Below are 26777 nucleotides of genomic sequence, written 5' to 3'. Positions count from 1 at the left end.
GCAGTGACAGAAGAATTGCTTGAGCCTGGGAGGCAGAGGTTGCAGTGAGCCAAGATCATGCCACTGCACTCCAGCCTGGGCGACAGAGTGAGACTCCATCTCAAAACAAAAAAAACAAAAACAAAACAAGAACAAAACAAGCCCCCAAAAACCTAGTGTTTTACGTTCTCCCAGAAACCTGTTTTTCCTTCTTTGCCTCTAAATTGCCAGGAACTTTTAATTAAAAATTAAAAATTATTTTATTTTAATCAATGTACTAAGTGTACGGTTTAGTAAGCCAAATAATATTAAAAGTCACATAATCAGAAACAGTAGTTCCTACTCTTTTATACCACCCCTTTTACCCTTCTCTACTTCCAGTCCCATTCCCAGAAAATCCTACTTTGAACCAAAAATTGTCCTCTTCTGTTAATCTGTCACTAAATAATGTATTTGCATTGCTACTTCTTGATATTTCAGTTTCTGACATCGTCTTTTGACTTCCTCTTATGATAAATGAGGATTTGATGCAATCTCAGCTCACTGCAACATCCAACTCCTGGGTTCAAGTTGTTCTCCTGCCTCAGCCTCCCAAGTAGCTGGGATTACAGGCACCCACCACCACACCCAGCTAATTTTTGTATTTTTAGTAGAGATGGGGTTTCACCATGTTGGCCAGGCTGGTCTTGAACTCCTGACCTCAAGTGAGCTGCCCACCTCATCCTCCCAAAGTGCTGAAATTCCAGGCGTGAGCCACCACACCCTGCCTGGATTTAATTCTTGTATGCCACTCTGACTTCTCCTCATCTAATGCCCCAGAGTAGTTATCCCACAGTTTTTTATTAAATTAAAAGCTAGCATTCTTGTTATCATGACTAAGTAAATATTGCTCAGTTCTGAGCCATATGTTACACTATGATTACATTTCCTTTTTTGCTCAACTTTTGCTGTTTTCTAGAATTAATAATTGCCTTAGTTTTTTCTTTGCTTGATTTTCTGTCATCATTTTTCTTTAAATGCTCTGGCAGATCTGTCAAATGTCTCTTTGCATTGTTTTCAAAATGCTCCAATTCTTCAGAAATATATTCTTTTCTTTTTTCCCCTCTGTCCTATGGCTCCATCTTTCTGTTCCACTCTAGATTGTTTGTTTGCTAGGTCTGCTACAAAGCTGTTGTCTTAGAATTCCTCTTGTTACCACACTTCTGTGTCAGATCCAGGAAACAAGAGATTTCTTACCAAATTCATGCTTTTACATAGGTTTTCTTTGATAATTCCCCACCCCCATCCCTCCATCCCCACTCTATTATCTTGATTTTGTATCTTCTTAAATGGGTCTCTAATTTTCTTTCTTTTCTCTTTCCTATTCATTTATTTGTTGTTTTTTCTGGAATATTTCATGGATTTTCTCTCCCAAGTCTCTAATGATTTTTTTTGAAGGGTTGGTTGTTGTATCAGTCATGATTAGTTTTGACTGAGGATAACAAAATTGCAAAATAATAGTGACTTCATCTAGCTCATACACAAGGATCCAGAGGTGGGCCGTCCTTGGATGCCATGGCAGCTCCATGGTCCTGAGTGACCCATGCTCCTTTATCATTTTCTTTACCATCATCCTTAGTATATTATTCTGTGATCCAACATGTGGTTGCTGGGGTCATGCCATTACATTTATATTGCAGGCACTAGAAAAAGGAGAGGGAAAAAGGGCAAAATGGTGAGCCTCTAAATTGAGTCATTTGGAGGAGGCTTCCTCAAAAGTCCCATTCCACACTTCTCATATTTCACTGGTTGGAATTTAGTCATGTGATTACAACAAACTGCAAAGAAGGCTGAGAAATTGTTTTTTAACTGGTCATATTACTACTTTACATAAAATTATGTGTTTTTTCTTTTTTTCCTAAGAAAAAAGGAGAGATAGGGTAGCAACTATCAGTCTATGCCACAATTATCCAGTTTTTAATTTCCAGGACCTCTTGGTTGTAATCTAATTTGTCCCTGTCTTTTTTTTTTTTTTTTTCTAATTTGAACATCATCTATTTTTATTCTATGGGTACAATGGCTTATCTTCTGTCTCTGATGATATTATTTTTCTTTCCCCTTTAAAATTTTTTTCTGAGGCTAGACATGGTGGCTCACATCTGCAATCCCAGCACTTTGGGAGGCTGGGGCAGGAGGATCACTTGAGGCCAGGAGTTCAAGATCAGCCTGGGAAACATAGTGAGACCCCATATTTACAAAAATTAAAAAGGAAGTTAGCTGGGCATAGTGGCATGTGCCTGTAGCCCCAGCTACTCCAGAGGCTGAGGTGGGGGGCATCTCTTGAGCCCAAAAATTCGAAGTTACAATGAGCTGTGATCACTTCACCGCACTCCAGCCTGGGTGACAGAGCAAGACCCTGTCTCTAAAAATAAAAGTAAAAATAATTTTAACAAGTTTTTCCGTTCCTTTCACTGTTCCTGTTTTCTTTAGTTCTTTTCTCTTTGGTTTGGGCTCTCTCTCTCTTTTTTTTAAATCTTGGAGGCTTTTTCTGAAATGTCCATTGATCTTTTGACTTCTTTTTGTACTTAAAAGTGAAGTACTGGCTGGGCACGGTGGCTCACACCTGTAATCCAGCCCTTTGGGAGGCTGAGACAGGAGGAATGCTTGAGCCCAGGAGTTCAAGACCAGCCTGGACATCATAGCGAGATCCGGCCACTACAAAAAATTTAAAAATTGGTGAGGTATAGTGGCACATGCCTGTAGTCTCAGCTACTTGGGAGGCTGAGGTGGGAAGACAGCTTGAGCCTGGGAAGTTGAAGCTGCAGTGAGTGGTGATCGCATCACTACACTCCAGCCTAGGTAACGTATTGAGACCCTGTGTCTACAAAAAAATCTTTTTAATGAGCCAAGTGTGATGGCACATGCCTGTAATTCCAGCTACTCAGGAGGCTGAGGTGAGAGGGTTGCTTGAGCCTGGGAGACTGAGGTTACAGTGAGCCATCATCTCACTACTGTACTCCAGCCTTGGTGACAGGGTGGGACTCTGTCTCTGTCTCTTTTTTTTTTTAAGTGAAGTACTAAAAAACTGTTTAGAAGAGCTTTGTACATTAGCAGGGCTTGTTCATTGGGGCACCTTGTTGTAGAATAAGGAGGAGTGGGCTAGACTTTTTACTGGAGGACCCCCCAAATGTGAATATCTAGAGGTTTTCTCTTGGACTCTTCAGTATGTTCCTCTAGAGGAGGGTTCTGTAATCCCTTGCTCGCGGGACACACAGATAGGTACTTGCATTCTGGGAACAGGACGAGATGAGTGAGTTGGAGAGGGGTCCCACTGTTTAGGGTATAGATGTGCATTTCATTCCCTGGCTTCAAGTTCCATTTCCCCACTCTTTGCTGTGCCTGCTGTGCCAAGTTTGGGCACTCTCTGGCTTGATTGTTTCAGAGGAAAGCCCCCTTGGAGAGGGAATTGAGCAACAGAAGGGTTGTTACTTGGCTGCATAGGCAGAGAAAAGGATCTTGGTGTACAACAAATATAGACCTCCCATCAGCCCCCTATACCTCACCACTGCTTGGGATGTGGTGCTTCCTGGTTCTGAACCTGGTCTGCCAGAGTGAACTGGGCTGCTGCCTGTCAGCACTCTCTCTGGAGGCCCTAGGGCTCATTCTCCTCTGCTGTGCTCAGTCTGTCACCACTGTCACCTTTCCATCTTCCAGGGCTTATTTTTATTTTTCCTCTCTCATTCTCTTTGTGTTTGTGGGTTTATGTCTGTCTCATTCCTTTTCTGTCTTCTCAGTGGGTTTTCAGGAGAGACGTGAACAGTCTGTAATGTTTAATCAAGGAAGTGGTCACTGTCCAGTTGCCTAGTCTTAGAAATGTCATAGACTATTCCCTCTCTCCCACTCCCTGCTGTCTTTACTTTGGTGCAGACCCTCATCATCTTGTACCTGGACTCTTTCTAAGTCTCCAAAATGCTCTCCCATCCTATTTCTCCTTCATGCTGCCCACTGAATGATCTTTCTAAAATAAAACTCTCATCATGTGTCTCTTACTTAAAAACCCTTGCTGGAATCTAACCCCTTCCATGTGAAGTCCCAGATTGTGTGTGCGATGCAAGGTTCTTCGCAATCCAGCCCTAACCTACCTTCCTGGCCACCCTTCTCATGACAACCCATGCACTGTATGTTCCACTTTCACCCAAACTGATATCCTAAACACACCATGTTCTTTATTCCTTCCTGCCTTCATACATCCTGTTCTGCCTCCTCTGATTGCTTCACCTCCCCCTTCTCCATCTGGAAAACTCTGACATCATTTCAAATCCATCTGACTTTTAACACCCACTTTGCCTCTTCTGAAGAAGGATTCTGTGATGTCTTCTACTGTGCAACCATAACATTTGATTCATATTAGTAATATAAACTATTATATTTATATCACATCATATTTATGTCATATTTGTTTACACATTTGTCTTTAGGTTTATTTGTCTATCTTAAGGAAATAAATATTAATCTCATTTGTTTGCCACTAGATTGTCAGATTCCTTTGTTTGCGAACTGTCTTTTCACCTCTGTACTCATCACCATATTCCCACACAGTACACATAATGTAGCCCTCACTAAAGCCTACTTTAATTGATGAGCAATTGAGCAAATATTGGCTGAAACGTTGAAGCATTGATCAAATAGAAAGAGTTAAACTATTACAAGAACCTAATCGTTGACAAACCAGATGCTATAAAATAGTAATAATCAAATCACGATGAAATAAATATTCCTGAGAGCATGGATTTTAAAAATTAACTTGAGGCTGTATTTTATGCCTTATGTACACAAGAATTCTTTATTTACAACAGCTGTGCAAGAGAGATATTTCTGACTATGTAGACGTCATCAAAGACAAGGTATCTGATTAAATAGAAATAAAAAACATTTGCACAACACAGTGTCACAGAAGGAAACAATTATTCTTACAAACACAACTGATAAAAGCATACCTTCCAAAGTATATTATTTTTAAAAACAGGAAGGTCCAAAATCTAGATTTTACTGAAAAGATGTCAGGTGAGATAAATACAAAGTTTAACATTTGAAAAATCAATGCTCACTCATTCATGTCAAGTCAACAAATGAATTCTTATTGTTAAGTATTATTAGTAGCTAAAAATAGCCAGCACTTATCGAGCACATCCTATGTGCCTGGCACTGAGATTAGTATTTAATATGAGTTATTTCACTGAAGCCCAGATTTAGGCATTGTTCTGTCTTTCTACAGATGATAAAACTGAGGCTCAGAGAAGTTAAACACTTGCTCATGATATGAGACAGTCAGAATTTGAACCCAGGTCAATCTGACTGTCAAACCTGTGCTCTTAACCACTACACAATGTGTATGCCACCACTTGCAATGAGTATTTGTTTTGAACTAGGCCATGATATTGATTATTGAACACAAATTAAATCATCTTTAAGATATCATTAAGCTGGGCATGGTGGCTCATGCCTGTAACCCCAGCATTTTGGGAGGCCAAGGTGGGCGGATCACCTGAGGTCACGAGTTCAAGACCAGCCTGACCAACATGGAGAAACCCCATGTCTACTAAAAATACAAAAATTAGCCGGGCGTGGTGGCGCATGCCTGTAATCTCAGCTACTCAGGAGGCTGAGGCAGGAGAATCCCTTGAAACTGGGAGGTGGAGGTTGTGGTGAGCTGAGATCGTGCCATTGCACTCCAGCCTGGGCAATAAGAGTGAGACTCCGTTTTTAAATAATAATAATACTAATAATAATAATAATAAATACATATATAAGTGCATATCTATTAAGCTATAAAAAATAAAATAGCAGATTTGTGATAATTAGGTGTATGTACACATTTCTAGAGGCAACATCAGTTGATTCATTCCTTTCCTATTGATTAAAGTTTTTCATCAAATTTGGGAAGATTTTGGCTAATATTTCTTCAAATATTTTTTCTGGCCTTTCTTTTTCTCCTGTCCCTATGAGACTCCCATTACATATTTGTTGATACACTTGACATTATCCCATTAGGCCTCTGAGACTCTCTTTCTTTTGCTTCCACCTTTCCTTCTCTGTTCTTCACTTTGGATTATTTTTGTCTTCAAGTTCGCTGATTCTTTCCTCTGTCATCTCAAATCTTCTATTGATGCCATCTAGTACATTTTTCATTTCTGTTACTGTATTTCTTAACTGTAGAGTTTTCATTTGGTTATTTTTTATAGTTTATATTTCTCTCTCTCTCTCTCTCTCTCTCTCTCTGTCTTTTTTTTGGATGGAGTTTCGCTCTTATTGCCCAGGCTGGAGTGCAATGGTATAATCTTGGCTCACTGTAACCTCCACCTCCTGGGTTTGGGTGATTCTCCTGCCTCAGCCTCCTGAGTAGCTGGGATTACAGATGCCTATCACTATGCTCAGCTAATTTTTATTTTTAGTAGAGATGGGGATTCACCATGTTGGCCAGGCTGGTCTTAAACTCTGACCTCAGGGGATCTGCATGCCTCAGCCTCCCAAAGTGCTGGGATTACAGGCGTGAGCCACTGTACCTGGCCTATAGTTTATATTTCTCCATTGGTATTCTTTATTTTTAAAGTCATTGTCATCCTAATTTTTCTCACTAACATTATATAATTCTTTAAACATATTTTTAACAGCTGTTTTGAAGTTTGAAGTCTTTGTCTGCTAAATACAATATGTGAACCTACTCAGTTTCTTTTACTTAATGTTTTCCTTTCCTGAGCATGGATCACAGTTTTCTGGGACTTTTGCATGTCCTGTAATTTTTGGTTGAAAACTAGATAGTTTAAATAATGTAGCAACTCTTTATTCTGATATGTATTTCTGAGTTTTTCATTTTTTGTTTATTTTAGTAAATTGCCTGGATTTAAACGGTGGCATCTGCCTCCCCTGTGGTGTGTGGCTGCTGATATCGTTAGTCTGCTTTTTATTCTTATTTTTATTTGTTTAGCCTGGTTTGCTAGGAGGTTGCCCCCTGTGTCTGCATAGCCCTTAAGGCTCTGCTTTCTGCCAGTGGATCTGTGTGTCACTTGGGAAGCACAGTCAAAGTTGGATCCAATTAGTTCCCCACTCTCCTCTGGATTTTATGTTTTGCCAGGTTCTTTCAGGCCTCCCCAGGCATGGGCATAGTTTTCTAGTCATCCAGGGAAATGTGGGGAGGTTATCTAGTCTTTCTATGGTGCTCTCATTTCCAGGATCTCCCCCATTAGATTTCTGCTGGTCTTCTGCTCACCCTAGCTGGGTCTGCACTTTCAGGCTAGCAAGGATTTTCCCCCCTTCATTTTTCTACTGTGCTTGTCATATTTAGCATATAAAGCCACAGCCTTTTGCCCTGGCTTCAAATCAAGTTTGCCCCGTTGACAGCAAACTGCTGGTTTCTGACCAGCTCCATGCTGAATGGGAGCAGCTTAGGCAAGAAGGCCACAGGCTTTCATATTTCTTACCCTCAGCTTTAGACATTTTTGAAAAATAAACACTTCTCAATTTGTTTTCTTCATCTGGTAAATTTCTGGAGCTCTGAAGTAACTGTTTTGGACTATTTTGTCTAGTATAATACTTCTGTGTGTGTGTGTGTGTGGAGAAGATTCACTGACCTCTTCATACTGCCATGGCTAGAAGTCCCTCTGGTTCATTCTTTGTGGAGAATGATCTTTCAAGATGTAACAAGAAACACAAAACTGTTTAATTGCCCTGATTTAGTAAGTCTATTTGAGGGAAACGTTTGTCAAGGAAACAACCCCAAATCAGCCAAACAACAAACCAAAAAATATGTACAAGATTGTCATAGCTGCATTGTTTGTGCTAATGACAAATTAGAAATAACTTAAGTGCTCAGCATTTGGAAAGTGGTTAAGCAAATTATAACATCAACAAGATAAAATACCACAGGGATTTTAAACATGATTCTGTGTGTACTATGGCAATATACATTATCAGTTTATACATGCTAATTAGAACTACGTGTTTATTTATTCTGATAAAGATATGAAGTGAATTTTCACAGAGGGTTTAATGTTTAAGTAATTTCTATAAAATTACTTAAATTTATTATTTAAAAATTAACATAATTGGGGTTTCCCCCTTTATTCTTAAAGTGTTTATATCTGCTGTGAATATAGAACTTATACATATCACTAGATTTTAAAAGTCAATTTAATATTTGCATATTTGTTATGTTTGACATTTTTAACATGCACGATGCATGCTTGTTTATGAGTAGAGGCTTGATATAACTTCCTAGTATTTCTAGCATGAGAAGCTGTCCCCTGCCCCCTTGACAAGTTTGTACAACTTGCTTTCTCTAGCAAAATTTGAGATGAGAAAAAAAATTCCTTTAGTCACTTTGGAAGAGTTTTGAAACCCTAGCTATTCAGAATTACGAATAATTGTCTATTTTATAGTACCTATTCAAAGAGTCATTGGGCATCTTCGCATAAATTCTCCCTTACATTGCTGATATATAAAACACCATTGTGGCTGCCTAGAGGACAAACCTTTCCTACTACTTCTGCCCAAGTTCCTCAGAACACACACACACGCACACAAAATTCCCTTTAGGTTCAGTAAAATTGAGGTTGTATAAGATCAAGTGTTGTAAAAGCGTGAGCTTAATAGGTGACAGATCTCAGAGAAAGGCAAAAATGTAAGTTCTTAACCAATAGTGAATAGTGTTTCTTCTTCTTCTCCTTCTCCTCCTCCTTCTCCTCCTCCTTCTCCTCCTCCCTCTCCTCCTCCTTCTCCTCCTCCTCCTCCTTCTTCTCCTCCTTCTTCTTCTTCTCCTTCTGCTTCTTCTCCTTCTCCTTCTTCTCCTTCTCCTTCTTCTCCTTCTCCTTCTTCTTCTTCTCCTTCTCCTCCTTCTCCTTCTTCTTCTTCCTCCCCCTCCTCCTCCTCCCCCTCCCCCTCCTGCTCCTCCTCCTTCTTCTCCTTCTTCTCCTTCTCCTTCTTCTTCTTCTCCTTCTCCTTCTCCTTCTCCTTCTTCTTCCTCCTCCTCCTCCTCCTCCTCCTCCTCCTCCTCCTCCATTGCCCAGGCTGGGGTGCAGTGGCGTAATCTTGGCTCACTGCAACCTCAGCCTCCTGGGTTCAAGCAATTCTACTGCCTCAGCCTCCCAAGTAGTGGGGATTATAGGCACGTGCCACCATGCCCAGCTAATTTTTTGTATTTTTTGTTTAGTAGAAACAGGGTTTCACCATGTTGGCCAGGATGGTCTCAATCTCCTGACCTTGTGATGTGCCTGCCTTGTCCTCCCAAAGTGCTGGGATTACGGGTGTGAGCCACTGTGCCCAGTCTAGTGTTCCTTCTTAATAACCAAGGAGGCAACTGTATTTTACTAAGCCTATGTTTGCCATTAATTAAATTGTTAAAATTAAACAATTTTTAAAATAATTCTGTTATGATTGCCATTAATTAAATTGTTAAAACTTCACAATTTAACATGCTGAATAGACATAGAAGGTTTTTGCTGTTATAGAGCTTACATTCTGGTAGGGGAAGACATATGATAAATAAGCAAATACACACTGTGATGTCAATAAGTGATAAGTACAAAACTAAACAACCAATTTAATTAAATTGTTAAAACTATATGATTTAATTAATGGCAATCATAACAGAATTTTTTTTTTGAAAAGTACTAGAGCCATCCATTCAGATCAATCTTGCAGACTTTATTTTAATCCGTAATTATTAAGGAGACTTTTACTGAGCGCTTCCTATATACAAACTTCTAAATGCCTAGAGTTGGCATTTAGAATATAAAAGAGGGTCCTTGTCCCTGAAGGTGTAGATGTATAAAAAGATAAGCATAATACTTGGAGGCACATGATGAATGCAAATAGATGTTGAGAGGATGAAGTCTTCTCAAGGTATAGAATGATTTATTCATTTACCCACATTTATGGAACACCTTGTACATTCCAGACACTGTCCTAAGTGCTGGGGGAACATGCTGAATAGACATAGAAGGTTTTTACTGTTGTAGAGCTTACATTCTAGTAGGGGAAGACATCTGATAAACAAGCAAATACACACTGTGATGTCAATAAGTGATAAGTATAATGAAGAACAATAAAGTGGAGTAATGGGATAAAGAGAGACCAGGGTGGGGAGGAAGATGCACTGTTTCAGATAGATTTATTAGAAAAGATCTCACTGGGAAGATGATATGTTAATGGGGAACTGAATTGCATGAAGCAGTGAGCCATGCAGAGAGGTGGAAGAAGAGTTCCAGGTAGAGGAACTGGCATGTAAAAAGGTCCAGGTGGTGATTGGACTGGCAACTCATCAAGAATGGCAGAGGCCCAGTAGTGACTGGAGAGCGGTGAGCCAGGGAAGAGAGGTGAGAAGGGTCCAGTGAGGAAAGTGGGGGACAGTGCTGTATAGGGCCATGTGGGCCATTGTGAGTGTGATGGAAGGCTCAGAAAGTTCTAGCTACAGCTACAATGTGACCAGAGTCAGGCTTTAAGAAGATCAGTGACTTTCAGAGGTAAAAGAGAGAGCCAAGGCCAATTTGGAGGTATATTAATTAGGGTAGGCTAAACAAATAACCAAAAAATGTTATTTACTTGCATTACAGTGCAAGAAGGGTGTTCCAACTCCGTGGGAGGCTCTCTTCCATGCATCCACTCAGGGATCCAGGCTCCTGCCATTTGTACGACTTCACTCTGCCCTCGAACCTAGTCATGTGCACAGTCAAGACTGAGTTACTACATTCAGATTTCAGGCAGAGGAAGGGGAAAGTGCACAGAGAAGAGGCACACGTTCTCTTGAAGACCTTGGGCCAGAAGTGGCACTTACTGCTTCTGTTCACATTCTGTTGCTGACAACTTAGTCACATGGTTACACCTAACAGTGAGAAATCCTGGGGACTGTACTCCCTAGCTGTGCTCTGTACCACAGGAGCCCACTACAGTAAATGGATGAAAGATGAAAGGGGGTTGGATTAGGACGGGAGCAATGGAGGCAGTGAGGAGTGATTGTATTCAGCATATATTTTGATAGTAGAATCAACAAGGTTTATGGATGAAATAAGTATAACTGTGAGAGAAAGAAGGGAGTCAGGATGAATCTTACATGTTTGTGTAAATGGTGTGTTATTTATTCAAATGAAGATTTGAGGTGAATAGATTTCTGTGTTAGTCATGTTAAGTTTAAGGTGCTTATTAGCCAACTAATGTGTGATATTGAGAAGACAATGAACTATTCAAAACTTAAGTTCAAGGGAGAGGTCAAGAATGATATAAACTTGGAGTCATCAATATATCAGTAGCATTTAAAGCCATGGGACTAGAAGAAATCTCTTAGGAGTGGGTATACATGGGAAAAAGGAGTGCTGAAGACAGAATGTTGGAATACTCCAATATTTTCAGGCTGGAAGGAGGAGGCGAGTCAGCAAAGAAGACTGAGAGAGTGGGCAGTGACATAGAAAAATCAAGAGAGTGAGGCATCTTAGAGGCGAAAGTGTTTCAATAGGGAGAAAGTGATCACATGTATCAGATGCTGCTTGAAAGATCAAACGGAATGAGGACTAGGAGTTGACCACAGATTTTGAAAAGATTCAAATCATTGGCAACTTTGGTAAGAGTAGTTTTAGTGGAAAAGTGGATACAATCTTAAGAGTGGGTTGGGGAAATAATGGGATATAGAGACTGCATAGGCAATTCTTTTGAGGAGGTTTGCTATAAGGGAAACACAGAAATAGGGCAATAACTAGGGGTGACCTGTAGACGTTTGTTTAGGTGGCAGAGATGACAGTGTATTTGTATTTGATGGGAATGATTCAGTAGGGGATAGAAAAATTGATGATGCGAGAACAAAGTCCTTGAACAAGCGAAAAGGGATGGGATCACGGCACAAGTGGAGGGATGGGCCTTAGGATCAGAGGCTGTTCATCCACTGTGAAAGAAAGGAAGGCAGAATAGAGAGTATAGATGCAAGTGAATTGGCTGATTTGGTGATGAGAGAACATGAAAAGTTCTCTTTGGAGAAGAGAGCTTGTAAATTTGTTCTACCAGAGAGTAGAAGAATGAGTTGCCTAGGTATGAGGCTGCTGAGTAATGCTGAAGCATGGGAGCAGATGTGTATATAAGGGAATGCTGATAGTTTTAGATGGTGGAACCCAAGCTAGGTAAGAAGGTAGGGAAAGTGGGAGGTAGGTGATGGAAATCAAAAACATACTAAGGCAAATCATCTAAAGGTCCCTCTGTAGACTATGAATAGTTGGAATGAGGAACAGCAGAGCAAATGAGCTTAACATTGTTTTTAAAGGAGGTTATGGGCTGAGAGTAGATTGCTTAAAGTCATGATTTAGGAAGTGTAAGGTTACTGGTAATGGCACACTGCAAGTGCAGCTAAGGGAGTCGATGGTTGGGATGAGTGAAAGAAAATGTTATTAGCATGAGGATTTCAAGGAATCAAGAAAGCAGGGCCTTGGATGAGTTGTTTTTGTAGAAGTCACCAAGGATGACAATGGATGCTGATAGAGAAAAAGATGGTGAGCCAGGGGCTGAAATATTTAACAAGCAAGAGAAGAATAACAAGTTGGTAAAAGACTGTAATGATAAAGGGTAGGGTGTGAAATAGTCTGATGGCATGTGCTTCAAAGGGGCTAGGTCATAAAACCACAGTGACCAGAGAGGATGGGAGACTTGGTCTAGGAATACTTAGTGAGTTCTGCTGCATGCCAAGCCCTAGGCTCAAGATGGATGTGGACCCTGCCCCCATGAAGCATATAATCCAGTGGGCATGGAAACATGTAAATATGTATACAACTACAAATGATGGTAAGTGCTGTGAAGGAAATGGGTCATAAGGAAATATTAATGGTATGAGGGACTATATTTAGATTTTCCTGTGGGGGCTGATTTCCCCGAGGAAGTGATAACTGAACTGAGACCTGAGTTAGATAAGCAGAGGGCTAGGGGATTCATGAGTTGTGGATCCCAGAGAGATTCCAGGAACCAACACATCAGGGGTGGTTGAGGTGGGGAAAACTCTGGTATATGAGACAGGTTCTGGACTGTAGTGAAGAAGGAAGGGCCGGGCAGAGGAGATGGCACAGTCAAGACAGTTTGGCTGAAGCAGGAATTTGATATTGGAGAACAGAGAAGGGCTATGTAGGGAGCTTTCTACTGTATTTCCTGAGCAACAAACTATGAAGTTGAGAACACCTGAAGTTTTGGTGTTGAAATGAAGTATAAACATACTGTGAAGTTAATCCAACATATCATTTGTTTGAAACATTATTGTGTGTTCATGGTGATTAGACCATATTGTTAAACAATCTAGATGCATTTTCATAAATTGAGCACTTCTGCAGAAATAGAAAGTCAACTGCCTCATGTTTTCACTTATAAGCGGGAGCTAAATAATGTGTACACATTGACACAGATTGTGGAGTAATAGACATTGAAGACTTGGAAAGGTAGGAGGGTGGGATGGTGAGAGGGGAATTGAGAGATGAGAAATTGCCTAATAGGTACAGTGCACACTATTTGGGTGAGGCTTACACTAAAAGCCCAAACTTCATAACTCTGACATTAAAAAAAATTATTATTTTTTAAATTGAGTGCTTTTGGAACCAGCTGTAAACTGAGAATGCAGAGCCAAATAGAACATGGCATAGCTCTGAGAAGCCCTGCTGTGCCTGAAAGGATGAGGCAGGACTATGCATTTGCTTATTGCTGGACCCCTTTCCCCTCAGGCATTTCAATTGCCAGAGGAAGGAATCAGAGGAGCAATTCTCCCTCCATCTCTCTGCTTCATCACTTTCTGGTCGATACGTGAGACCAGTCTAACATGAGCTAACCTTCAGAGTCAGAAGGTAGCAAAGACCATCTCTCATTAGACAAAAGCCAACCTGCCCTAGCAGTCCCAGTGGTCACACCTGGGAGCCAAGAATACCAGATGTCTAGTTCTCCCACTCTAACCCCTTACATCCAAAAAAGAGGGGAGAGCTGAGTTTCCAATTCCCTCCCCCCAGATGACATATCTGGACAGATGTGCCTTGGGCATCAGAGGACCTTCCTCTCCACTCTGTCTCTCCCTTTCCTTTCTTTCTCAGATTATTGGCTGGTGGGAGGAGGCTGTAAACACTTCTTTCTTCCTCCTCCAAGAGCAAGCCCTGGGAGTTGTCTTTCAGGCTAAGTTACAAAATTGGGGAAGACGAGCTCATAGGTATTTTCTCCTAAAAAATAGTAGAGGGTTGATAGCAATTTGGCAGCCAAATCTTTGGCTATTTTTTAGATTTCTTCTTGAAGTCCAGGCTCCAAGAACAAGATATCTTGAGAAGATCAACTTCTTTCTATACCCACATGTGCAACCCCTGGGTCTCCCTGTTGGGGGTGAGTAACTTCATCTCGATCTCAATTGTTCTTGGGACAGAGTTCAGGTGGACACATATGTGATCTTGGGCTGAGGGGGAGGAAAGATGGAGGGCCTAATTAGAAGCAATGTGATTTAATTGCCTGTTGTATTAGAATTTAGATGAGACTACATATGGCAAGATTACATTCAATGAACTGCTTATTTTAATCAATAATTTCCTTTTTAAATAATTAATTGTCTATGATAACTTCTGGGTTACTAAATTTTAAGGTACAACTAAGTTATACTTTCATCCTAATTTGTTTCTTATAGGGAAGAATGGGACAAGGAGGTAAGATAAAATATCTAATTGATAGTTTTAATTAAAAAGTTATTTTCAGAGGGTATCTGCCCAAATATCTGCTTAAATGAGGTTTTTTGAATTATTCATAAACTTCAGTTATTCAGACTTTTACAGTGATCAGAAGTTGGTGAGAGGGAATGTTGCTGAAGACATTAGCCTTGTGGCTTGCTTACCATGTAGAAAGCCATTAGGTGATTTGCTCTTCCTATTCTGTTTTCACAGGCTGTCGGGTCCCTTCTCATCATGTTTGTGATACAGTGGGTGTATACCCTGGTTAACATGGGTGTTGCTGCCATCGTGTATTTCTACATTGGCCGGGCTAGTCCAGGGCTTCACCTTGGTAAGCAGCAGAGTCATTTTGCCACTGGTTCCCTCATTCTCTTTACCATTCATTGGAAACAACAAAAAAAGTTTTGAATGTCAATTGAATGCCAACACTGATTCATATGTGAATCCCGTTTTCAAATAGTTTATAGTCTAGGAGGAGAACTGTGACAAGCATATGAATGATTACAAATAAAAATAATAACTTAGTATGAGGTTTATAAGATATGTAGAAGTAAAATGGATAACAACAGTACAAGAGCCAAGAGTGAAATGAAAGAAAATGTAAGTTTCTTATACTTTGTTAAATACTATAACATCACTTGATGATAGATTGTGGTAAGTTTAAAATGCATACTATAAACCCTAAAGCAACCTAAGATAACACAACAGTTATATTTCAGCCAATAAAGGAGATAAAAAGTAATCAAAATAAGGCAGAAAAAGAAGAAAAAGATGATAAAGGACAAATGAGACAAACAAAAAACAAATGACAAGATGGTTTATGTATATGTAATCCCAACCATATCAATAATCACACTAGATATGGGTGGTCTAAACACCCTAATTGAATGCCAGAGATTGTCAGATTGAATGAAAAAGCATGACCCAACTATATGCTGCCTACAAGAATCCTCATTTAAATATAAAGACACAAACATATTACAAGTAAAAGGATGGAAAAAGATATATCAGGCTAACACTAATGAAAAACAAAGCCAGGGTAGCTATATTAACATTAGGCAAAGTAGAGTTTGGAGAAAGGGATATTACAGGGATAAAGAGGGTCATTTCATAAAGCTGAAGGGAAAAACACATCAGGAAGACATAACAAACCTTAACATTTATGCACTTAAAAACATAGCTTTGAAATACGCAAACCAAAACCTGATAGAACCACAAGAAGAAATAGATAAGTTCACAGTCGTAGTCAGAGATTTCAATACCTCTTTCCTAATAATTGATAAAACCAATAAGTATACAATCAGTAAGTCTACAGAAGACTTGAATAACACTATCAACAAACCTGGCTTAATTGACAGTTAGAGAACATTCTACCCCCAAACAGCAGAATATACGTTATTTTCAATTATACATGAAACATTTACCAGGGGAGACTATATGCTAGTACATAAAAAACATTTCAATAAATTTAAAAGTATTCAAGTCCATTCAAAAACAGAGTATGCTCTTTGACCAAAGGGGGGAGTAATTAGAAATAAATAACAGAAAGATATCAGAAAATCCTTCAATAAGCCAGGCACAGTTGGCACACACCAGCTATTTGGGAGGCTAAGGCAGGAGAATTACTTGAGGCCAGGAGTTTGAGGCCAGCCTGGGCAAAATAACAAGACTCTTCCTCCTAAATAAAAAATTTAAAAAAAGAAAAGAAAATCCCCAAATATGTAGAAACTAAAGAATATTACATAACCCTAATTAAAATACAGAAAATAAATAATCCATGATTCAAAGAAGAAAACAGAGTGAAATTACACTTTTATCTTGAACTGAATAAAAGTGAAAATGGAACAGCAAAATTGTGGGATGTAGCTAAGGGAAATTTATGGCATCAAATGCTTACATTAGAAAAGAAGAGCATTTGCAAATTAATGATCCTAACATCCAACTTAAGAAACTAGAAAAAGAAGAGCAAATTAAACCTGAAGTAAGAAGAGAAAAGGAAATAATAAATCAGAATAGAAATTAATAAAATGTAAAACAGAAAAAAAATAGAGAAGGCAAATGAAGCAAAAACCTGATTATGTGAGAAGATCAGTAAAATTGATAAACCTCTAGCCAGACTGATCAGAATAAAAGAAGCAGCACAAATTACCAATACCAGGAATGAGTGAGATGACATCATTAGAAATCTTATAGATATTAAAAGTGAAATAAATGAATAATATGAATAGCTTTCTCTTGATAAATTGACAACTTAGATGAATTGGACAAATTCCTTGAAAGATACAAACTATCAAAGCTCACTCAAGAAGAAATAGATATGGGGCTATTCAGGTCATCTCTTAAAGAAATTAAACTGGTCATTAAAAACCTTACCAGAGAGAAAAGCCTATGCCCAGACGGCTTTACTAATAAATTCAACCAAACCTTTAAGGAAGAAAAAATACTAATTCTATAAAAACTCTTTGGAAAACTATAGACTGACATATCTCATGAATATAGATGCAAAAATTCTTAACAAAATTTTAACAGATTGAATGCAATAATATGTAAAAAGAATAATACAGTATGATCAAGTGGGTTTATTCCAGGAATGCAAGGTTCATTTAGCATTTGAAGTTAATCAATGTAATTCACCATATTTACAGAGGAGAAAAGGAAAACTACAAAGCATTTCTGAAAAAAAAAACTAAAGATTAAATTAAGGAAATAAATGAAGAGATATACTATGTTCATGAATTGGAAGACTTAATATTCTTAAAATTTCAAGTATCTCCAAATTTTTATATAGATTTAACATAATCCCAGTTGAAATCTCAGCTGCCTTTTTATAGAAATTGTCAATCAGATTCTAGAATATTTATATGGGAATGCAAAGGACCTGATAGCCCAACCAATTTTGTAAAAGAAGAATAAGGTTGTAAGACTTGCACTTTCTGATTTCAAGACTGATTTTAAAAGCTAAAGTCATCAAGACAGTATGGTGTGGAAAAGCTAGACAAGTGAATCAATGAACAGGGTAGAGGATTCGGAAACTGACCCACACATATATGGTCAACTGATTTTTGAAAAAGATTCAAAGTTAATTCAGTGGGAGGAAAGAATAGTCTTGCAACAAATGGCACTGAAACAACTGGAAAGCCATATGCAGAAAGCAGGCTTCCACCCATATATCATACCATATAAAAATATAACTCAAAATGGATATTAGAACTAAATGTGAAACCTAAGCCTATAAAATTTCTAGAAGGAAATGTAAGAGAAAAACCTTTGCTACTGTTAGTTAGCAAAGATTTCTTAAATACAACAAAAGCATGAAAACATTTATAAATTGGACTTTATCAAAATTAAGGACTTCTGACCTTCAAAAAACACTTGTGAGACTGGGTTTAATTTATAGTGACAGCAGATCAGTGGACACTTTTGAATGGGAGTGGAGTAAGGATATATGGGAGAGAGATCTTATGAAGTGGCTTGAGGAAACTTTCGGAGGTGCTAGACATGTTCATTATCTTGCTTATGTGATGGTTTCACAGTGTATACATGGTTAGATATATGTATGTGTATATACACATGTATATATACACATACACACATATACACACACAGACCAAATTGTATACTTTAAATATACTCCTTGACTTAATGATGGGATTATGTCCTGATAAACCAATCATAAAGAATAATTGTAAGCCATGGACTGTCTTTACATGCAGTTTGTTCTGCAGATGTACCCAGGATTTGTTTTAATCAGATATGGTAAAACACACAGACCTGGAAATGACTGTCATGAAGGAGGAAGATCATTAGAAACAGGAGGTTTGGCATGACATGCAAGGCCAGGTGGGGATGGACCAGGGTCAGTCATGGGGCAGAAGAGGAAGAGGGGAGATCATGGCCTAGAGCCTTTTTTGGGTTTTTGTGAAAAGGAATGAGCAAGGCAGGGTAGGTACACTGTGTAAGGTTAGGATTGAATAATTTGAGTAATAGTAGCAGACTCTGGGCTATAGGGATGAACTATAGTTGTCTCGTCCTGGTGTGATTTAGGGCAGGGGTAATGTTGGCTTGGTGTGGGAGAATTTGATAAAGAACTACATTAAAGGGAGGGTCCTGGATTGGTTGGTTTGTATATCAAAAGCCCACCCACTGGAGAATTGTTTGCTCTTCAGTATCTAGGAATTAGCTAGACCCTCCAGGATCAAGATCCAAAATGCCCGAGCATCCAGAATATAGAAAAGAAGAAAATATAGTCAATACACAGTTTATTGCATATCAGTTATTCCTTAATAATAAAGCTCTTTAAAAATACATTAGAGAGCCCTTTTCAGCAAAATTCTATGATGCCCCAATTTAAAATAAAGCAACTTATTATTAAAGTTAAAACTACTAACTAAATCAAATGGCCCATAACTATCTAGGCAAACAAACAAACAACAACAAAAAAAGGGTTTGCTGGGCATGGTGGCTCATGCTTGTAATCCCAGAACTTTAGGAGACCGAGGTGGGCAGATCGCGAGGTCAGGAGTTCGAGACCAGCCTGACCAATATGGTGAAACCCCATCTCCACTAAAAATACAAAAATTAGCCAGGCATGGTGGCAGGCACCTGTAATCCCAGCTACTCTGGAGGCTGAGGCAGGAGAATTGCTTGAACACGGTAGTCAGAGGTTGCAGTGAGCAGAGATTAAGCCAGTGCACTACAGCTGGGCAACAGAGTGAGACTCTGACAAAAAAAAAAAAAAAAAAAAAAAAAAAAAGGTTCTTTAGAATTAGAATAGTCTGATGCACTTCAAACACTTTGAAAGAAATGCACTTCAAACATTTCAAGTCGTGTGTATTAAAAATACTGATTTAGAAAAACAGTAATGTTAAGAAGAGGTCCTTATGTTAGCTGACTTCATGGATAGAATGTATTTTAATTAACAGTGATTACTTCAGTGATTGCTTCTGTATTTCTTAAAAAGTTGTTTAATCTTAAGAAATTTCAATATTTCCTAGAAATCAATTCATAGGAAAACATGAAATCAAATTTCAGGCCAATGTCCATGTAAAATTCAAATAATTTAGAATCTAAATTATCACACTTAAGTAGGGTGAGTTAATAAAATGTTTATGTTTATTTTCTTCCTTCTGACTATCTCAAAATATATTAGAAATCTTCTCTTTGCAATTGCAAATGCAGATCTAAAATTTATCATCCCTTTAGCCATAAGGGCCTAAATTATATTGAGGAAACATGTTATCAGCTGCATACTGTTGATATTTGTGGAGATTCTAACATAAGCCTCTTAAAATAATGCTATTTTCCTGATCGTATATTGAACATTATCTAATCAATCAATTTGCAATCATATGTATGTATAATTTAGAAAAGCATTTTCTAAAATCACATTTGATTTGTTTCTCTAAAGTTATATATAATTTACTATGTGAATTTTTTTAAACCTACACCAAAGGAGGGATGGATTTTTATCAATTGATGAACCCTATTCTAATCAGTGTGTTTGATGTCAGGATTATTTGGCTAGAATCAATAACAGTGTCACTTCAAACTTCAGCTCTAACGTTTCTACATGTGGAACTATTTGATTCACTTAACACCTGTTAAAAAATTCTTAAGTTCCACATCCCATGAGGTACTGTGATGATTATAAGGATGAAAAAGACATGTTCCCTATTCTCAATTTTCTAGTAGAAAATTTCATAGCGTGTATTCAACACTTGTCAGTATGAGTCTTAAAAAATTATCAAAGTTTTTTAATTGCTAGAACTAAAGTTAGCAAGTCTTCTGCATTTTTCCTTATAGCACTTTATCCAGTTTTTTGGGAGTGATTTTGGAGTTTAGAAATAAATTTTTGAAAGATTCACATGAGTAAAAGTCCTTAGTAGGCTGCTGTCATTGGAGGATTACAATGAATATTGTTTGGTTAGACTGAAAAAGGAAAACATTTGTGTTAATTCTGTGCGTGTGTGTGTACTGGGGTGTGCATTCACCCTATTAAAACTGAGCTTCTAGATGCGTATGTAGAACCTTCAGAAATGGTTATGTGTATGTCTTCCCTGCAGGATCAGCCTCCAACTTCAGCTTTTTCCGGTGGATGAGGTCTCTCTTGCTCCCCTCCTGCAGGTCTGTGCCAGTGTGGAGCCAGTACCAGAATGGATGAGTGTCCAGAGTCCTGGGAGGTGCCAAGGGTGTCCCATTCGTGGCTGGGCTTGGGCCTAGATTGTGGCATGGGAACCTAACAACTGGGCACCTCAGGGAGACCAGATATTGCTCTCATCTGCACTCCACCACTCGGCCCCCAGATTCGGCTCATCAGAAGCTTTCTCTAGGCTCATGTCCTCTTCCCTTCTTGTCCTCAGTCATCAAGAACAGAGGCTTTATTTAGAATCTGGTTGCTGGGGTGATAAGTCATTACTCTCAGTGAGTTTACAGTCGAAGACACATTAGCATCAATGCATAATCACACACAAGATTAAAGCCCAAGGGAAATGTAACGCTAGGACGCACATTATTCCATCTGAGTCAGAGGTAGTTGACATGATGGGGTTGGGGACAGTGCAGATGCCAAGTATAGAAATAAAGTGGAGATCCTGGAGGATTTCTGTGGGACCTCTATGGTCAGATACACAGGAAAGGGGAAAAAAAAACTTTTCCTAAGAAATAGAAGCCTCCTAGAGAAGGTATATTTCACATGTGCCCTAATCTCACTCCTTCTCCTCCACTCTTGCAGTACCACTGCTTCTTACCTTTTAAGGCCCTGGGATTCTGGGGAATGACACCCTTCCGTCCCCTTTCAATATCAGTAAGGAGCTAGAGCTGCAGGCTAGGAAAATCCAGGCAAAACCCAACCCAGTGTTCATTTGGTTGCATTTTGTTGGTTTTTGAGACTCTAGATGTCCGAGTTGTACTTGCTAATATTTCCACCCTCCATGTCCAGACATTGCTAGTGGATCATGGGATCCTTTGCCGTTGATCCCAGATGTAACTTCATAGCCCTATGAAGTTGGGTGCTGTGGCTCATGCCTGTAATCTCAGCACTTTGGGAGGCCGAGGCAGGCAGATCACCTGATGTCAGGAGTTCAAGACTAGCCTGGCCAATATGGTGAAACCCCATCTCCACTAAAAATACAAAACTTAGCTGGGCGTGGTGGTGTGCCTGTAATCCCAACTTCTAGGGAGGCTGAGGCAGGAAAATCGCTTGAACCCGGGAGGCAGAGGTTGCAGTGAGCTGAGATCACGCCACTGAACTCCAGCCTAGTTGACAAAGTGAGACGCCATCTCAAAAAAAAAAAAAAAAAAGTGAAATACATGTAACATGAGATGTACCATCCTAGCCATGTTTATGTGCAGTGTGCAGTTCAGTGGCATTAAGGACATTCACGTTGCTGTGCTATCATCACCACACCCATTAAACACTCTCCATTCCCAAGAATCCTTTTGAAGACAACTCTTCACGAACATTGCCAATCTATTCAAGATGGCACAAGAGATAAAGCCTTCCTGCTGGAGCTTGGGATGACAAGAAGGGCTATAGAAACCAACAGGGAGAGGGCCCAGGGGTGGAGGCTGGGGTGCATGGGGAGCACGCTGTCATCTGCTTACTTGGGCCATCTGGGCTCAATGTCCCTTGTGGAGCTGTAGGGAGGGTGAGTGATCTCTGCCTCTTGTCCTGTCTGATGCACAAGGTTGGGTGAGCCAGGTCACAACACATCTTCACTGATCTCTTCTCCCCTACAACCCAGTCCTGAGAAAGAGTAGAGTTTAAATGGAAATAGATTCTGTGTAAAAGCTGCCTACAGATTCTGGAGCTGCAAGTGGTGTGTGGGTGAGACTATTTTGCCTTGCCTGATTTACAGGAATATTTTTAGTCATTTCTGGTTTTAAAGCCTAAAAATGCCATCGAAGGTCACCGTTCCTTATGTTGTACTCTGAATTCCTAGGATTTCACCTTGGAGGCCACAGCAGTGCTATGTAGAAAGAAGAATGTACTAGGGGGAGATTATTCTTAGAAAAGGACAGTACTTTGGTTGGAGTAGAATCAGTCCACACCATTCATAACACAAAACCAGGCTCTGTAGGCTGTGAGGTGGGCGGCAGAGGCCTCAGCTAAATCAACATCAAACTTATTGGCCTCACCATGGCTGCTGGGTGATATTTTGGGATGGTTATTCAGGAGGGTGAAAGGACTGGGTGCAGTGGCTCGCACATGTAACCCCAGGACTTTGAGAGGCTGAGGCGGATAGATCACCTGAGGTCAGGAGTTCAAGACCAGCCTGGCCAACATGGCAAAACCCTGTCACCAGGCATGGTGACAGGTGCCTATAGTCCCAGGTACTAGGGAGGCTGAGGCGGGAGAATCGCTTGAACCCGGGAGGCAGACGGTGCAGTAAGCTGAGATCACAACATTGCACTTCAGTCTGAGCAATAGAGTGAGACCCTGTCTCCAAAAAAAAAAACAAGAACAAAAAAACCCAAAAATGGTGATTTATTTTAAAATAGAGATTGGCCAGATGCACTGGCTCATACCTGTAATCCCAGCACTTTGGCAGGCTGAGGCAGGTGGATCACTTAGGCCAGGAGATTGAGACCAGCCTCAGCAACATGGCAAAACACCATCTCTACTAAAACTGCAAAAGTTAGCTGGGCATGGTGGTGCACACCTGTAATCCCAGCTACTTGGAAGGCTGAGGCATGAGAATTGCTTGAACCTGGGAGGCAGAGGTTGCAGTAAGTTGAGATCAACCACTGCACTCCAGCCTGGGCAATAGAATGAGACTGTCTCAAATAATCAAAATAAGACAAAATAAAAAAAAAAATAGAGATTGGTAGCTGTGTTTCTGCTTTGTAGTTTTAAGTTCCCCTCCCAATCCCCAACTATAACCCCCAAAATGCTCTTCAAAACCAAAGAAGAAGAAGAAGAATGTAGAGTGTGTTTTGGCAGAAGAATTTGGCTAGGTTACTTCCTCCGTTATGCCTACAATTCCTGTGAACTCTGTGAAGTTGAGCCTGTCGTTGAGAGGGCTTTCTTTCTTGAAGCACTAGCAACTGTCCAAATGAGGATTTGACAGTCATTCTAGACTAGAGAGTGAAGTATTTTATTTCTCCAGACTCAGAAGAATGTAATGGTTTCACCTAAAAATCAAAACAAAAGCATTAGCAAAAACACTTACATGTTGACTGGTATGACATTTTTGTCACCTCCTAACCTTTTTGGAGATTCAGATTTTATAGAAGTTAATTCACTTCTCAAGAACCCTCAGAGACCTATGTAATTTATATATGTTCTGAACAACTGGCTGTAATGTAGTCATGTAATCTGAACTTCTATAGCAGGACCTTTGGCCACAATCCATTGAAACTTTCTGTTTAAGTTCCACAGATCTATAACATTAGATTTCTACCTTTTCGCAACTCTCAAATATATTCCATATTCAAACAATTAAAGCTTACTATTCATAAAGTAGATGATTCTTTTAGAGTAAAAATTTTAAGAGGAAATCCATGTCTAACTTATGACTTAAGGACCGAACACAGACTATAGGAACTGGAAGAGACCCTGGAAGATGAGAAAATAGAGACACGAGGAGGTAAAGAGGCTTCCGGAGGCCACCTAGCTGATTAGGGACAGAGCTGTGACTGGGTCTGCCTTCTGTAGCAGCTGCCCGGACAGCCAAGCTGAGCTTTCCTCATTCCTTTCTTCCTGTTAGCACTTTCCCTATGCATCCCTAACATTTTTCTTTCCCAGTTTACCCCAACCAAAACTATATGCAGAGACTCCAGTGACAATGGGATCCATATGGGACTTGTTCTTCACTTGAGGCCACCTTGGTGTCAAAAGTCTTTGCAGTCCCTCTTAGCTGCTTGCTGTGTGAGCCTTAGCTCTTGAAATGATTCCTTATTCAACTTTATTTTCAATACATCTACGAGAAGTTTTCTCTTTCCACTCTTGTCAATGTTCCAGCCTCTCCATTCCATTATTTTTGACCAAAAAAGCAAAGAAAAGCTACAGAGCCCCAGCATGATACCATTTGGAAGGCAAAACCTCTCTTTGTCAGTTATTTCCTATCAGGTAGGTACAGCTTTATACTTTCTACTTAGGGAGGGTAAATATCACACACTCTCTCTCTCTCTTTATTTTATTTGATACTTTGTATTTCTCGTGCTTTGAGTTCATATATTCTTGTACATATACCTTTTAACAGTTATGTTTTAAACATTTAAATATATGTGTGTTTACAAATAATTTCTCTATGCCCAGTAGACTCACCTGTACTGTTCAGTCTCTGTTCTGTCCTCCTCACCATCCTCTGTGTCTCTCTCACTGCAGGAGCTTGCGGTCCCCTCAGGAGCAGATCATCTTGGCGCCATCCCTGGCTAAGGTTGACATGGAGATGACTCAGCTCACCCAGGAGAACGCAGACTTTGCCACTCGGGATCGCTACCACCACTCCTCCCTCATGAGCCGGGAGCAGCTGATGCCTCCCTACTAGATGCAGTGCTGGGACCTTCCTCTTTTGGAGCTGTCCCACGCACAGTGGACCCAAGCCCGGAACCTTTGTGGGGCTGCTTCTCCTCCCTGAGAAACTCAAGGCCCATCCTTCCACTGTCACTTTGGACAATGGAAATCTACATTTTCTTTCTTTCTTTTTTTTTTTTTTTTGGAGACAGAGTCTTGCCCTGTCACCCAGGCTGGAGTCCAGTGGCACAATCTTGGCTCACTGCAACCTCCGCCTCCCGGGTTCAAGAGATTCTCCTGCCTCAGCCTCCTGAGTAGCTGGGATCACAGGCATGCACCACCACACCCAGCTATTTTTTGTATTTTTAGTAGAAGCAGGGTTTCACCATGTTGGCCAGGCTGGTCTTGAACTCCTGACCTCATGATCCACCCACCTCAGCCTCCCAAAGTGCTGGGATTACAGGCGTGAGCCACCACACCTGGCCAGAAGTCTACGTTTTCTTAGAACATGTGGAAGAAGGAGAAAGAAAGACAAAAAAGGAAATCTGCATTCTGAGGACCACATCTCACCCAGGGTGACATCAGGAATGGTGCTAGCCTCTGCAACCTAAGACCCAGTCTGAAAAGCTCTATACAGACACTAAAACTAGCAGGGGACACCAAAACTCCCAGGTGTGGAGAACTAGAACTGACCCACAACCAGGTTGCCTGTGCAGAGGGCCACAATAAATGTATGTTTTATATTTTATTGTATTATTTATTTTTTGAATAAATAATACACTCACATGGTTCCAAACCCAAAAGTTATAATTATGTATAGAGTGAAAAGTCTCCCTCCAATCCTTGTTCTCCACCTGCTCAGTTCCTATCTACCCTGGCCTAGAGGTAACCACTGTTCTCATCCATACATCCAGCATTTCTTTATGGACACACAAGCAAAAATAGGAATGTAGGGTCTCACATTTTCTCTTTAGACACGAAAGTTAGCATGTTATACACGTGTTCTGCACCTTTCTTCCCTCAACAATCTATCTTGGAGACATTTCATATCAATTCATATGCCATTTCTTCATTTTTTTTCATTGTATAAATGTGTTATAATTTATGTCACCACTTCCACAATGATGAGCGTTTGGATTATTTCCAATCTTTTGCAATGACAATCAGCTCTGCAGCGAATAATCTTGTACAAATGTACAAGCATAAAGTGTATCTCTAGGATAAATTCCCAAAAGTGGAATTGCAGGATCAAAAGGTACATGCATTTGTAAACTACTATTGTTTAGTGAGGGTCTTTCTAATTAAAGAGTTAATATGAATTGCCTAATGGTGACTCATGTTCTCAAAAGAATCTGTGGTCCTCAACCCCTGGAATGCCTTTGCAGCTGTTTTGCAGCATGAAAGACATGAGGGGACAGTACTCTTTTGGTTTCCTTATGAGCTCTGCCTGACATTCATCACAAGCACCCAGTACCAGGGACTGTGGCAGTAGCTTTCCCCAGAAAAATTTAGCACTTGGCCCAGGGTCAGACGCTTTGCCATCGAGCCACAGAGGGAAGTATTGTTGGATCACTTCTGGCTCCTTCTATGGTGGAAGTTCTCATGAGTCAGTGTGCTAACAATCACCTGGGAGTCTTGTCAAAAGTGCAGATTTC

The 26777-nt window shown here is 39.9% G+C and overlaps 1 protein-coding gene across 1 annotated transcript in view; it reads left to right on the top strand.

The window, feature by feature from the left end:
• Positions 1–26435, top strand: part of SLC12A8 (solute carrier family 12 member 8) — a 128263-nt gene extending 101828 nt beyond the window's left edge. Inside the window, exons 10-13 of the mRNA XM_021934140.2 lie at positions 14234–14331; positions 14880–14997; positions 20729–20789; positions 24994–26435. Of these exons, the coding sequence (XP_021789832.2) occupies positions 14234–14331; positions 14880–14997; positions 20729–20789; positions 24994–25156 (440 nt within the window). The 3' untranslated portion in view covers positions 25157–26435. The remainder of the gene's footprint in view (positions 1–14233; positions 14332–14879; positions 14998–20728; positions 20790–24993) is intronic.
• The last annotated feature ends 342 nt before the right edge of the window (positions 26436–26777 follow it).

The sequence above is a fragment of the Papio anubis genome, chromosome 2 (assembly GCF_008728515.1).
Source record: "Papio anubis isolate 15944 chromosome 2, Panubis1.0, whole genome shotgun sequence".
Taxonomy (NCBI): Eukaryota; Metazoa; Chordata; class Mammalia; order Primates; family Cercopithecidae; genus Papio; species Papio anubis.
The sequence above is the reverse complement of the archived record's forward strand: the minus strand, read 5'-3'. Positions and strand labels throughout refer to the sequence as shown.